This window comes from Capra hircus, chromosome 5, assembly GCF_001704415.2.
Source record: "Capra hircus breed San Clemente chromosome 5, ASM170441v1, whole genome shotgun sequence".
Classification (NCBI taxonomy): Eukaryota; Metazoa; Chordata; class Mammalia; order Artiodactyla; family Bovidae; genus Capra; species Capra hircus.
In genome coordinates this window covers 113890671-113904517 of record NC_030812.1, presented here as the reverse complement: position 1 = coordinate 113904517, position 13847 = coordinate 113890671, and the positions used below count along the sequence as shown (strand labels likewise).

Below are 13847 nucleotides of genomic sequence, written 5' to 3'. Positions count from 1 at the left end.
AAGTCCATCCCCAGCCACATGCAGCTACAACCCCAGGGGGCTCTAGCAGCCCACGCCGAGTACACAGGGGACGCTTGGGCCTCCTCCCCAGCTGGAGCTCTCAAACCCCTGGGGAGTGGGGGTGCTGAAAGTCAGGGAACCTGTCCTTCAGGTTTATCCGGAGGCCTCAACAACCTGATGTAAAGTAGCCTCGGAGGGCCTAGGCCCTGCCCTGGGGGGCTTGCAGGTGCCTGCCCCTCCCCCTCCTTCCCTGGATCCCTTCTGCTCCCACCTCAGGGCCTTTGCGCCTGCTGCCCGCTCGGTCTGCAATGCTTCCTCCACCCCCTCCATCCGCTTCCAGAACTCTGTCCTCATCCCAAACGGGAACTCTTCTCCAAGGAGCACTCTCTCCGCCTCCCCAGCCCCCTGCCCCGCCATCCTCCTTCCTGTCTCTGTGAACTTGACTCCTTTAGGGACCTCGGATGACTGGGACCACCCAGTATTTGTCTTTTTGTGCGTCTGGTTTGTTTCACTGAGTGTAGCGTCCTCGGGGCTCCTCCGTGTTGCTGCCTGTGGCAGCGTCTCCTCCCTTTTTCAGGCTGAACCTGCCTCGTGGTGTTTACCCATCACCCGTTGATGGGCGCTCAGGCTGTCCCTTCCTTCCACTATTGTGAACTGTGCTGCTGTGGACGTGGCTGAACACATATCTGTCTGAGTCTCTGTTTTTGGTGTTTGGGGTGTGACCCCAGGGGGCTCGTAGCCTTTGGACTCCTCATACATTTGTCTGCACCCGGTCAGCTCTGCTTGCTAGAAGGCAAGCTGGGACAAGAGCAGCTTCTGTGGCATTCCGTCTCGAGTGTGTTTGGCTCGTTGCTGGGCCCCTAATGCCTGGAAGGTGCTGGCTGGATGCATGCTTTCGGTGGGGGTGGGATGGGGCAGGGAGGGGGTCAGGGCAGGGGCAGTGGAGGGAAGTCCCCGTTAGAACATAGCAGGGAGACCTGGGTCCTGCCAGCCCCCAGCAGCTGCACGAGCTCACCCCCATTCTCATTCCCGTGCCCACCACCCTCAGCCTGCTGGTTATTTCCACCACCTGAGCCATCCACACCCCTTTGATGAAGTCTGGTTTTGGCGTGAAAAGAAAGGGAGGTGACAGTTGACTGGCTGGGGAACTCATCCATCCCAGAAAGGAAATTGGATGGTGGCCCCGCCATCCGCCTCCTGGCCCCTGCTCCGGCACACTCGCGTCCCCGCCCGTGCCTGCTGGCCCTGCCGCAGGCAGCAGAGCCAGTGGTCTGCTCCGCAGGTGGGACGGCCCGCAGCTGGCCTCTCCCGGCTCTCATTCTACAGGCAGCACTCGACGGATCGATGCAAGCCAAACGATGACCAGTTGTGGCCAGCAGCCCTTGAACGTGCTCGCCGTCCTCTCGTTGCTGATTTCTGCAGGTAGGACCCCCAGGATGCTCAGTGGGAGGTGGGCGGTGGGGGCAGGGGATGGGCAGGGACAGGCGGTTCCTTCCCGGGGTCACTGCTAGCCCAGCCAGAGTTATGGGTGCTGACGGGAGTCACCCTCGTGAGGAGCTAATGTTCGATGAGGCCCCATGTGTGCCTGTCTCGGGGAGCTCCGCAGGAAGATTCTCAAGGATGCTGTGAGAGTATCGCAGGCTGCCATAAGCCCTAGGAGAAGCCCTTATGTGCAGTGAGTTCTCTCCTGGGCCTGGCAAGTCAAAGTCAGGCAATGCTGTAGTTGCCTCATTGAGCAGAGGAGGAAACTGAGGCTTAGAGAGGGAACTGGCCAGCCTGAGATGGCACAGCTGGTATAGGGGCTGGATTCCAATCCAGGCAGCATCATGCCAGGTCCCCGGCTCCCAGCACCCGCCAGTCTCCGAGGCCCACCCCTCCCCAATCCCAGCAGGAGGGCTCTCACGCACCCCTTCACCAAGAGGAACATAAACCGCGTCCTTCATTTGCTTCTGGGTGAAGCTGGCCGCCTGGAGAAGGGGCACCCGCCTCTGCCGTTGGGGCTGGCCCTGCTCTCAGCAAGGCGCCTGCTGGCTCTGTGTCTCTCCCTCTGTGTGCCTCTCTGTTTCTTGGTGTCTCCCTCTGTCCTGCCCCTCCCTCTGCCCTGTCCCTCTCTCTCTTGCCCTTGTCTCTGTCTCTCTTTCTCAGGCAGGCATGCACGTAACCCCTCCTTGCCTCTTGCTGTGACAGGGTTGTGGGTGCCAGCCTGCAGCTTCACGTCCCTTGCCCCTTTGCTGGCCGTTGTGGCTCAGAAGGAGGCCATGAAGGGCCCCTGGGATGACAGAGCCCAAGCCAGGCCAAGGCCAGGGGTCTGGGAGTGGCCACCGTGCACAGAACTCCGTCGCCTCGGCGGCTTTCCTGAGTATTAGCTCTTCTTGTCTCTGGAGGAGAGGGACTCCTCACCCATTTACAGATGAGGAAGCTGAGGCTCAGGCCAGGAAAGAGACCAGTCCCAGGCCACGCAGTCAGAGAACGCAGTCACCTGGCTGTTAACTGATGGCCCTGCAGACCCTGAACCTTGCAAATAGGGGGACTGATGGTCCCCGAGAGAGTGGCTGTCCCCTTGGTGTTCCCTCTCTGCTTGGGCCCCTTTTCCTGGTGACTCAGGATGCACTGGCCTCCGAACCACTGTCCCTCTACCGTCAGGCCCCAGGGCCCTGCTGCGGCCGTGCCTGAGGCCAGAAGCATGGTCCTTTGTTGTTCCCTCTGTTGCTTACCCCCTCCCGGCCCTAAGTGGGCCCTACGTGCTGTTCACGGGTGCTCCTTGGGGCCTCCAGCCCCTGGGAGACCGCTGGCCTCCCATCACCAGGGGCAAGGAGGCGCAGAGAGGCCCTGATGGCTCAGGTGGTCCTGCACGTTCCAGGGGTCAGACCACTGTCCCAGCTCGGGGCCCAGGGCGCCTCCGGCTCCGTCACACTCCTCCTCAGGAGGCAGCAGTGGCCTCTGGTCTCTGTCAGGTGGTCAAATCAGGTGGCGCCACCCCTTCAGGGTGGCCAGGGTGAGCCTCCAGGGACTTGTCCACATCCCCTCCCCACCTCCATGGCGGCACTTCCAGCTCCTCCAAAGCCCGGCTCAAAGGCCCCTTCCCAGCTCTGCCACTTCCCTCCCCGGGTCCTGCAGCCACAGCCTCTCAGCCCAGTCTCAGGGCCCCAGCTGGTCTTCCTGACTCCCCACCGACAGTTGCTCACACACTCAGCCCCTGTGAGCTGAGTGTGAGCCGACCCCCCACCCCCACCACCACCGAAGATGGAGCTGTTTCACTGCCTAGCCCAGAACAGTGGCTAGGATTCACTTCCTGCCTCTGCCCCTCGCCTCCAGCCTCTGGTGGGTTGTTTCTTCAGGCCAGTGGGTCCCAAACCAAGTCTTTGCATCCCCTGCAGGTCTTGCTAAGACTCAGATTGTGCCCCCCACCCTGCTCCCGCTCCAGAGTTTCCGTCTCGGATTGCGGGGCTCGAAGCACTGCGTCTGTGACGCGTCCCTGGGGGATGAGGACGCGGCAGGTTGGGGACCGCACCTCGAGACCGATGTGCTCAGCCTCAGTTTTCTCCTCTGTACCTGGGAATGCATGAGATCAAGTGAGATGGTGAATTCACCGAAGGCTTCCTTAGTGACCTCTGTGTCCTTAAGACGGTCTTCTTTTTTTCCCAAGGCTGAGAAGGGGTCCTGGAGAGCTCCCCTGCCTCCTGAAAGGCTGGGACCCTTCTCTTGCAGTGGTCCTGCCCATCCCCACAGAGGAGGGTGCTGTACTTTGAGGAAGGGGCCCGGGATTTCACGAGGCCACCCAAGCCAGCCTCGACACCCCAGTACATGAGACCCACCCACCCACCGGCCAGCACCCACCCAGCTGGGATCCCCTCGCCAGCCCCGGGCGCTGGGAGCTGTGTGGGCTGGAGTCTAATAACCTCTCAGCAGAGACAGAGCTTTCAACTAACTGAGGCGCTTCTGCAGAACCAGAGCCTTTGTGGTTGGAGAAATGTATTCAGCCTACGAAGCCCCTTTTGAGCGATACAAATTAGATACAGCAGTCCCTTTTATGAAGATACTAATTAAGCTGGAGACAGCGGGCTCCAGGTTTTTTTCCATTGTTATATTTGTTCAGGCTTTCACTCCTGTTTATCACCATCGGCATGATTAGTAAATACTGTCCTGGGCTCAGACGGTGTCACCAGTGGCTGAACACCGATCTCTGGCCTTGAGTCAGGGGAATGAGGGTCCGAGGCCAGGGAAGCTTTGTCACTGATTGTTGATGGAGTTTTTGATGGTCTTTTGTGTGTCAGAAGATGAAGAGGTAGAAATTGTGTTTAAATTAAATGGTCTAGGGGACTGAGTTATTTGTGATAAGAGCTGGGGCCACCAAGGTAGCCCCTTGGGGGCTTCTGGTTCTAGGGTGTCAGTTTAGTTGATACTAAGACACAAGGGGACGCTGCTTTCTCCATAACCAAGACCTCGTTCTCGCACCCCTGTCGCTCACCACCCAGGCCAGCCTGGACTTGTTGGCGAGCCCACCTCCAAGTCTGCCCAGTGACGGAGGAGTGGAGAGGGTACTGGACTTCAGATCCAGGCAGGCCTGGATTGGATTCCCCCTCCACCACCTCTAACCGGCTCAGACAGGTCACTGTAGGCCTCTGAGCCTCGGTTTCTCCCTCTGTAAAGTGGGATCCCAGACCTGCCTCTTAAGATGGCCAAATGGATTAAATCCGATAGAACCACTGAAGCACACAGTAGGTGCTCAGTTTGTGTTGTTCCCTAATTGGGTGCCTGCAGTATGCAAAACCCTGGGAAAGGATGTCCTTGAGGCTAAGATCAGCCAGGCCGGGGCTGATCTCCCCGGGGGCTCAGTATAAGCAGGATGGTAGCCAGGGGTGCCTAGGAGGTGTCAGGAGCAGGCTTCCTGGAAGAGGGGAGGCTCACAGTGGGCCACAGAGGCCTCCTGGCGAGGAAAGAGGCAGCAAGACTCTAAAATAGGCCAACCAGGCTCTTTCCGCACTCCGCATGGACTGACGGGTGTCTTGGGCCAGCTGGGCCTGGGGAGGGACCCCACCAAGCCCGGTGACTGTTTTCCAGTCTTGTCCGCGCATTTCCGGGTCTGTGAGCCGTACACAGACCACAAAGGCCGCTACCACTTCGGCTTCCACTGCCCCCGGCTCTCGGACAACAAAACCTTCATCCTCTGCTGCCACCATAACAACACAGTTTTCAAATACTGCTGCAACGAGACAGAGTTCCAGGCGGTGATGCAGGCGAACCTCACGGCCGGCTCCGAGGGCTACACGCACAAGTGAGTACCACACTGGGCCCCCATCAAGCCAGGGTGCTGCCAGAACACCCAACCTCCCAGCCAGCTGTGGAGTAATCAGTGTGAGGATGGGTGGGCCTGGAAGGAGCTTATGAAAGTCTTCAGGTGACAGGTTTTCTGGGCTGCTCTGTCCTCTGGACTTTAGCCTTCTCATCTGAGAAATGGGCTCATGACAAGATGCCTGCCTCTCAGGGCTGATGGGAAAGTGAAACGAGGTCAAGGATGTGGAAGACTTTCAGTGCTTGGACCCGGAGCCCACGGGACCCAAGTTCCTTTCTCATTCATTGTTCAACAAATATTGGTTGATGTTCCTGACTCAGAAATTATTCCCATGCAGCCCCTTTCCCTAAGGTGATTAGAACACATGAGCCCAGGGCCCTGATAGACGGAATCTGAATGTAGAGAGAGAGGAGGAGTTTGCTGGTAGAAAAGCAGCGAGAATATGCTAAGTAAAGGCACATGGTATCAAAACAGTATCCACTTATTTATCTGATTATGAATGAGCATATTTCACACTTTTAAAAGCCATTGTGAGCTAGCTGTTTATGTCCTCTGCCTTTACCTACTTGGTTTTTGGCCTTTTTCCTATTTAATCATAGGAACTCTTTATATATGAAGGAAATGGGATGCATTTCAAATACTTTCTCAGTGTGTCTTTGAGTTTTGCTGCTTTTTCCTTCGTGCTTAGTTTTTAATTATTATACAGTCAAATTGTACCCATATTTTCGTCTGTTATGTCTGGTGGCGTTGATATCATCCTGAGAAAGGCTTTTCCTACTCTGAGATCATGAGAAGATCCCCTCATGTTTTACTTCTTGTGTGTTTATTTTCTCGCCTTCAGATCTTCGATCTGTCAGGAATTTATTTGGACGTAAGATTTCTTTTTTTAATTTGCATGGAAGTAGTTCATGTGGATGTTTATTAGGAATCTAGCTTTGCTTTTTTCCTAAATGGGTAGACAGTTCTTCCGGTAGGAATGATTGAATTGTCCGTGTTTTCCTCACTGACGGGAAATGCCAACTTACTGTATACTATGATATACTAAATGTGAGTGTCTGGGTAGATTGTGGTGGCTCTCATTGGTCTGTTTATGTCTGCTGGTACCTCATCGTGTTAACTACTGTTGCTTTTGATATGTTTTAATGTCTTCTTAGTCTGTTCCCCCAGATTTTTTGTCGTATAAACTTTATAATTAGCTTTTCTAGTCTCTCTGCCAAAAAAAAAAAAAAATCTAGGTAGTACTTTTTATGGAGATTGTGTTGGATTTGTAGATTAATTCAAGGAGAATGGACTTTTCATGATGTTGAATATTCCTTTCCAAGAATACAGGGTGCCTTTCCATTTGCTCAGCTTTTCTTTCATAGTGTTTTAGAGTTTTCTTCACATAGAGATTGTACATATCTTTTCATTTATTCGTATTTATTTCTTTTCATGCTGCTGTTTTATAATGAGGTTTTTTTTTTTTTTTCTATTGATCACTCAGCTGGTAAAGAACCTGCCTGCAATGCAGGAAAACTGAGTTCAATCCCCCTGGAGAAGGGAACAGCTACCCACTCCAGTATTCTGAGCTGGAGAATTCCAGGGACGGTATACTCCATGGGGTTTCAAAGAGTCAGACACAACTGAGTGACTTTTAATTTCTTCCACTAAACCTTCTAACCAACTGTTTTTTAAATGCTAAAACCCAATGATTTCTAAATATAAATTTTTTTAACCTCAGCCACCTTACTGAGAGTCCTTATATTTGTAATACTTTTTCAGTTGACGCTCTTACATGTCCAATTCTGCTGTTTGCAAATAATGATGATTTCATCTCCTTCTTTCCAATTTTTGTGCCTCACTTCTTTTTCTTGTCCAATCATGTTGGCTAGTACCTCTAAGACCATCTTTAAAATTGTCAGGCAGTCTGATATCCCTCCTGACTTTAATGGGGATGCTTCAGATATTTTCCCAGTAAGCCTGAGGATGACTCCTGAGGTAGATATATTTTTTTCATGGTAGGTTTTTTTCTTACCATGAAGGAGTGGGTTTGTTGAGTGACTAGTGGGGGAGTCAGTGTCTCCGCTAGGAGCGATGGTGCTGGGAAAGGTCTGAGCCTCAGTCTCTGTCTGATGTTGGGCGTGGATGTTTTCCCACCCCACCACGCTCTCTTGGGGGAAGCTGCCTCTTCCCTCTGATCAGGCAGGAGATGCAAACTGCTTGACTACCATCTAAATCTCTCCTCCTCCCACCAAGGCCAGCTCCCCAGCCTGCCTTCCTCAGATGCACGGGTACTTCCCCTGAATATCTTGCCATCTGCTCAGACCTTAGAATAATTCTGTGTGAAGTAGTTCAGCAAGCCTCTTCTGTCACGAGGGCTGGAATCAAGCCTGGAACTTGACCCAAGCCTTTTTATAAGACCAAAGGCTAATTTCCTAAGCCAGGAGGGCGGTGCCAGGACTGAGGTTAGGACCCCAAAGTGTTGTAGTTGCCGGCTGAAAGCCAGACAGAAGACAGAGGCTTGGCAAGGTGGCCAGACGTCTCCAAGGCCCTGGAGACTGGCGTCTGGGATCCTCGTTTTGAACACACAGGTTTCTGTGATCTGCACATTCACACAGGATGCACGTGGAATTCTCCACCACGTCAGCACGATGGGTCCCCGCTGTGGATAACAAAGTGTCAGACCACAAAACAAAGCCCTTCCCTGGGGAGGCATGGCCACACTGAGGAAGTTTAGCTTGGTTTTTATTCTGGAACCTCAGCAAGTATTTTTGGAGCAGGCAGCATGGGGCCGGTTCTGTGTCAACCTTCTGAAGTCACCTGGGAGCCCACCCTTAGTCCCCTTGACATGCAGGAAGGCGAGGCGTGGAGAGGCTGGATAACTTGCCTGACTGAGGCAGCCAGTGGGGGTGGAGCCTGGAGCTGAAATGGATCTAGAGTTGCTTTAATAAATGCGAGACTTCTGTTGATGGCAAGCCCCAGAGCAGGGACCCCCACCACGACCCCATGGACACACCTCATCCTCCTTTTGAGGGTCGCTCTGTGCATTGTTAGACACTGGCCACCACTCACTAGAGGCAGGGAGCACCCCCTCCCCACTGATGGGCTCTGACCCCCAACCGTGTCTCCTGACTTTGCTGAGCACAGGATGCGGGACTTTCCTGGTTGAGGAAACCGCTCTGGGGGAATGCCTCATCGTCACTCTCCACTGAGCTTCCTGTCACCTCTCTTCCCACAGACGTGGAGAGAAACCCAGAAGAGCTGGGCTGCACTCCTCAGCTGGGCTGTTCAGCTCTCTTGGGCCTCACGAGGGAAGCGTGGTGCTTGGTCTCCCACATCCGAAAGTGTAGAAGAAAGTGGGAGTCACACAGTACAGAGGGAGGAGCGTTTCTGGGTAGCCTGAGCATGAAATGCCGGAGGAAGAGTGCAGAGAGGCAGCAGGGGCTGGCATTGTGGGCTGGGGGCAGAGGAGGTGGTGCTTGGGCTTCCTCTTGAGGGTGGCCCAGGGCCCTGAGGGCTTCAAGTTGGGTTTGTACTCATGGATGGTGCAGGGACAAGGACCTAGGACACTGCAGAAACTATGATGTTGACCTGGACAAGATGGGGGCCCCGCGGAGGGGAGGGGCCGGCGTCACCCAGTAGACAGCCAATCAGAGCTCAGATAAGAGGCCCTGGAGGGCCTCCTGCTTAGCTGTTGGAGTTGAGGGACCTTGGGGAGAAGGCCTGAGCCCAGGGAGCTGGACCAGTCAGAGCTTGTGTCAGAGAGGGGACAAATGGAAGACGGGCTGGTGGGAGTGGGAGGATAGGTCAGTAGTGAATGGGGTGGGACAGGCCTGCCTGGCTAAGAGGTCCTGAGTGCTCTAGGTGTGTGAGGGGAGCCAGGTAAAGTCCGCCTTTAGGACCGTCCTGCCCTTTGGGGCTCTGATCCCTCTGGGCAGGACACCTGTGTTGTCTCTTTAGTCCTCACAGCTACTCTGAGAGCAAGGGAAAAGGGACTGGGCCCAGGCTGGTCAGGTCACCTATTGCAGCCACCGTTGAGGCCAAGGGATGCCAGGGCCCTTGTTCCACCAGCGGGCTCTGCCACCCCTGGGTGCGTCTAGAAAGCCAGGGCTTGTCTGGTGCTGGGGAGCGTGCCAGACCTCAGCCCAGAGGCCAGACGAAGGTTAATACCCATCTAGATGGACCAGAGCGACTGTGACCCCCATTAAGGCTTTATGAAGATGCAAGGGCCGCCTAACACTCACCCGCCCTGCCCAGTGAATCAGCCGGGAGGCGGGGTTGGTGGCAGGCAAAAGGAGAGTGCTTCTGATGACTTATTTATTTGTGTTTTTCTGGAGGAACAGAACGGTCTGTTTTGGTTCTGGCTGCTTGGCGGAAAGGCAGGCAGAGCAAGGGAAGGAGCCTCGCCAAGCCCACCACCTTGGGGAGATGCCACTTCTAGCCACTCAGGCAGGGGCCCCGGTCCTCAGGAGTGTGTGCACACCCTCCCATGCCTGGATTCTAGCCACTCAGGCAGGGGCCCCGGTCCTCAGGAGTGTGTGCACACCCTCCCATGCCAGGTTCCAGGCAGGACGCTAGCAGCAGTGACCACCCAGGGCCCTGAACAAGCAACAGCAGCACCTGTTCAGGGCGTGGGGGGGTGGGACGGGGCCTGTGCGGTGGGCGATCAGTACTCTCTGAGGGCAGAGGTAGCCCCTCTGGCAGTGGGTCACGGACTGGAGTCCTTGTGCGGCGCATGGGTGTTCCTTCACAAGGCAAATGGGCTGTTAGAGGTGGGAGCCTGGGGCAGGAATTCTCAGAAGACAGCAGAGTCCTCAAGGCCTCACCATGGGAAGTGATGGGTTGTCAGCTTTCCCTTGGCTGCAGTGAAACCTCTTTCCTCCAAAAGCTTTCCTTTCCCCAAACCCAGAGGTGCTCCAGCCACACAGACACGATGGTCTCAGGAACATACCTCCTCCATCCTCGCCCAGGACTGCCCATGGGTGGTGATGGGACCACCACCTGGCCTCAGCCGGCTGACATACCTGCTCCTGTCCAGGAAGGTCTTCAGCGAGATTTCTCCATCAGAGAAGGCTTGGTTTATTGCTTGAGAAGCACCAAAAGAATTTGAATCAGTAAATATCCCAAAAGATACTGAATAATTGGTATCTATGGTTTTGGCTGGCTTCTTATCTTGCTTCATAAAACAGCCTCTGTTTTATCTTCTGACCTTTATAACACTCACCCACCCACACACACACACACACACACACACCCACACACACGCTCAACAAAGGCCCCTGCATCTGGATGAAATTAATTTCCAGATCGCATTTTTAAATTAAATTTTATAAAAACCAGAATGCTCACAGCCAGCCAACCATGGAGAGGCCAGGGAGCTGCCTGGGGACGGTGTCCGAGACCTAGGTTTCTGTGCCGGCTGCCACCTCCAGGGTGGCCTCCCTTGCAGTAAGAAGGAGTCAGCAAAGGTGACCTCCTTCCAGTGCCCCTTTCCTTCTTCTAAACTGGAGGGGGGCCATGAGACCACGCTGTCACCCCAACCCCCCAGGCCGGTTAGACTGAGCTGGCTGTGGAGGCCTGTAGCCCAGCAGAGCCTGCGCTTGACATGGCGATGACACTCTGGGATGCAGGATGCTCTTGCTGGGGAGGTTGGACCCTGTCCTCAGTTCCCGGTAGAGGGTGAGCCAGGACACACGGGCCAAGCAGATGCGGGGAATTCCTGCTTGGACACCAGTCTTAGACTCGACCTTGGGACTTCCCCCTAGTTCCGCACACTGAGGTCGCATGGCCCTGTGTCTAAATCCCAGCACGGCCCCTCCCCAGCTGTGCAGCCTTTGGCGATGACTTTGCCTCTCTGGATCTCATTTCCTCATCTGTAAATTAGGGAGACCAACTCCTAACTCACAGTATTGTTGCAAAGATTCAGAAACACAGGGCGTGGTGATTGCTAGAATTACTATTAACTACTAGAGAGTATGGGAATGGCAACCCATTCCAGTATTCTTGCCTGGAGAATCCCATGGACAGAGAAGCCTGGTGGGCTGCAGGGGTCGCAGGGGTCGCAAAGAGTCAGACACGACTGAGCGACTTTACTAACTAGAGAATATGGGCTTCCTGGGTGGCCCTGGTAGTAAAGAACCCGCCTTAGCCAGTGTAGGAGATGCCGGAGACAGGCTTCGAGCCCTGGATTGGGAAGATCCCCTGGAGGAGAGCATGGCAACCTGGAGAATCCCATGGAGAGGGGCGCCTGGCAGGCTACAGTCAATAGCGTCTCAAAGAGATGGACATGAGTGAAGTGACTTGGCGCACATGCACACACTGGAGAATGTGGCTGTTGCTGCCGCTGCTGCTGCTAAGTCGCTTCAGTCGTGTCCGACTCTGGGCGACCCCAGAGACGGCAGCCCACCAGGCTCCTCCGTCCATGGGATTTTCCAGGCAAGAGTACTGGAGTGGGGTGCCATTGCCTTCTCCAGAGAACATGTATGCTGCTGCTGCTGCTAAGTCACTTCAGTCGTGTCCGACTCTGTGCGACCCCATAGACGGCAGCCCACCAGGCTCCCCTGTCCCTGCGATTCTCCAGGCAAGAACACTGGAGTGGGTTGGCATTTCCTTCTCCAATGCATGAAAGTGAAAAGTGGAAGTGAAGTCGCCCAGTCATGTCCGACTGTTCGCCACCCCATGGACTGCAGCCTACCAGGCTCCCCCCTCCATGGGATTTTCCAGGCAAGAGTACTGGAGTGGAGAATATGTATAGAGAAGGTAAAATCTAGTGAAGAGGTTATGAATATCAAGGCTGCCATTGTCACCAGCTTGCTACGAGTGCTCAATATGTGTTAGCTTAAGCAATGTCTGAACGAGCCCCAGGCTGAGCGCTGGGCACACAAAGATAAGTTAGACCCTGACTCAGCCTCAAGGAGATCTGATCTCGGGATGCAAAGTCCTACAAAACAGCAAAGACAGCAGAGTGTGTTCTGGGAAACCCAGTGGATTTGGGGGCCCAAGGAGAGGGATTGGACTTAATACAGGACATCAAGGAAGGCTTCCTGAAGGAGGTGACAGCTACAGGAAGACAGGGAGGTGGGGCCAGCTGCATGCACAGGAGGTAGGGGGCAAGTTCCAGGCAGAGAGCAGCCTGGACACAAGCCTGAAGGGAGCTGTCTGCCCAGAGAATGGGTGGCACCTGCCTTGCTTAGGCGGTGTGGGACGACGGTTAGGGATGTGTGTTCTGGAGCTGGACTTCTGGGCTTAGATCCTGGCTCTGCTGCTTCACAGCTGTGCTATCTCAGACACTCTTTTAACTCCTCTGAGCCTTGGTTTGCATCTCTGGGCTGAGGATGACGGCAGCAGGGGTTCCTCCCTCGTACGCTGTGAGGGTCGGATGGGCTGGGATATGTAGAGTGATTGAGCGACACCACCAGCCACTGCTTTGGTTGCTGCTGTCGTTTCTTAGCCCTGGTGGTTTAGGCCTAGCCGTGGTCCGCCTTCCAGCCCCTGCAGGCATTATGGACTCCCTCTCTGCAGCGTAGCATCTGCCTGCAGCTGGCCCTGCCTCTCCCTCCCTTCTCCCCTCCCCCAGCCCCCGCAGCTGCTGCCATGGGAACCACCCAGGAAAAGCCTGGCGCTTCGAGCAACCCTGTGGGGGCTCCAGGAGAAGGTGGAGAGGGGTGCTGGGGAAAACAGGGGTGCCGGGGGCTAGAGTCTGTTCCTCCTCCCGTGTCCATGCGGACTCCTGTCTCAGCATGCCAGACCACACTGCCAGCCTCTGCTCCGTGGCAGGAATTCACATCCACATGTCTCCAGGCAGAGCTGGCTTCCCCTTGAAATCAGGCAGCTGGGGGGTGTGGTGGGGAAGACTGCTGGTTAGTCATTCACACCTTAGCAAGAACTAGCCCCTGGGACAGCTGCGGGCCTCAGGGAGGTGGTGGCTGGAGGTGGGGCTGCAGGAGGGATGAAGGGGCTGTGATGCAGAGTTGTGGGGTTACTCATTCCTCGAGCAGCCTGGAGCCCCAGGCACTTCCCAGTGCCTGCTACATGTGAGGTGCTCAGGACACCCAGAGCCTCCCCTCGAGGAACCCCCACCCCACATGTGGGGAGGGAAGGCCTTGCAGGCAGAGAGCTCGCGCGCGCGTGTGTGTGTGTGTGTGTGTGTGAGTGAAAGTCAGCACCCTCCACCCGGGGCCCAGCCCAGGGAGGGGGCTGGAGGACTCAGAGGGGAGCAGCCCCCACCTCACTTCAGAGGCCAAGGTTGAGCATGGGTGAACCAAGCGGGAAAGATCCAGAGTCTGGAAGCCGAGACCAGGAGGAGCTCCACTCCGTCTCCTCCAAAACCAGAGACACACCAGTGTCCTCCCACGCCACACAGCAAAGCCAGGCCGAGAAGAGGCCGGAGCCGGGCCTCCAGGCTCCAGGCTTCAGACAGCATCTGGGGGGCCCTGCTGTGGGGACCCAGGACACCCAGGGAGCCTGTCTGCCGGGAGCCGGGGCGGGTCTCTCCCCGTGGAATGTGGGGCAGCGGGGCTGGACGCCGGCTCTGCCTCCTGGGAGCACCTCCTCTCCGCCACCGCCTGTGCACACC

General features: G+C 55.6%; 1 protein-coding gene across 3 annotated transcripts in view; it reads left to right on the top strand.

Annotated features, from left to right (window-relative positions):
- Positions 1–13847, top strand: part of KIAA1644 (KIAA1644 ortholog) — an 82237-nt gene that overhangs the window by 28579 nt on the left and 39811 nt on the right. For all 3 annotated transcript variants that reach the window (XM_018048885.1, XM_018048883.1, XM_018048884.1), the window contains exons 2-3: positions 1327–1422; positions 5062–5275. In XM_018048885.1, coding sequence (XP_017904374.1) covers positions 1359–1422; positions 5062–5275 — 278 coding nt within the window. In that variant the 5' untranslated portion in view covers positions 1327–1358. The remainder of the gene's footprint in view (positions 1–1326; positions 1423–5061; positions 5276–13847) is intronic.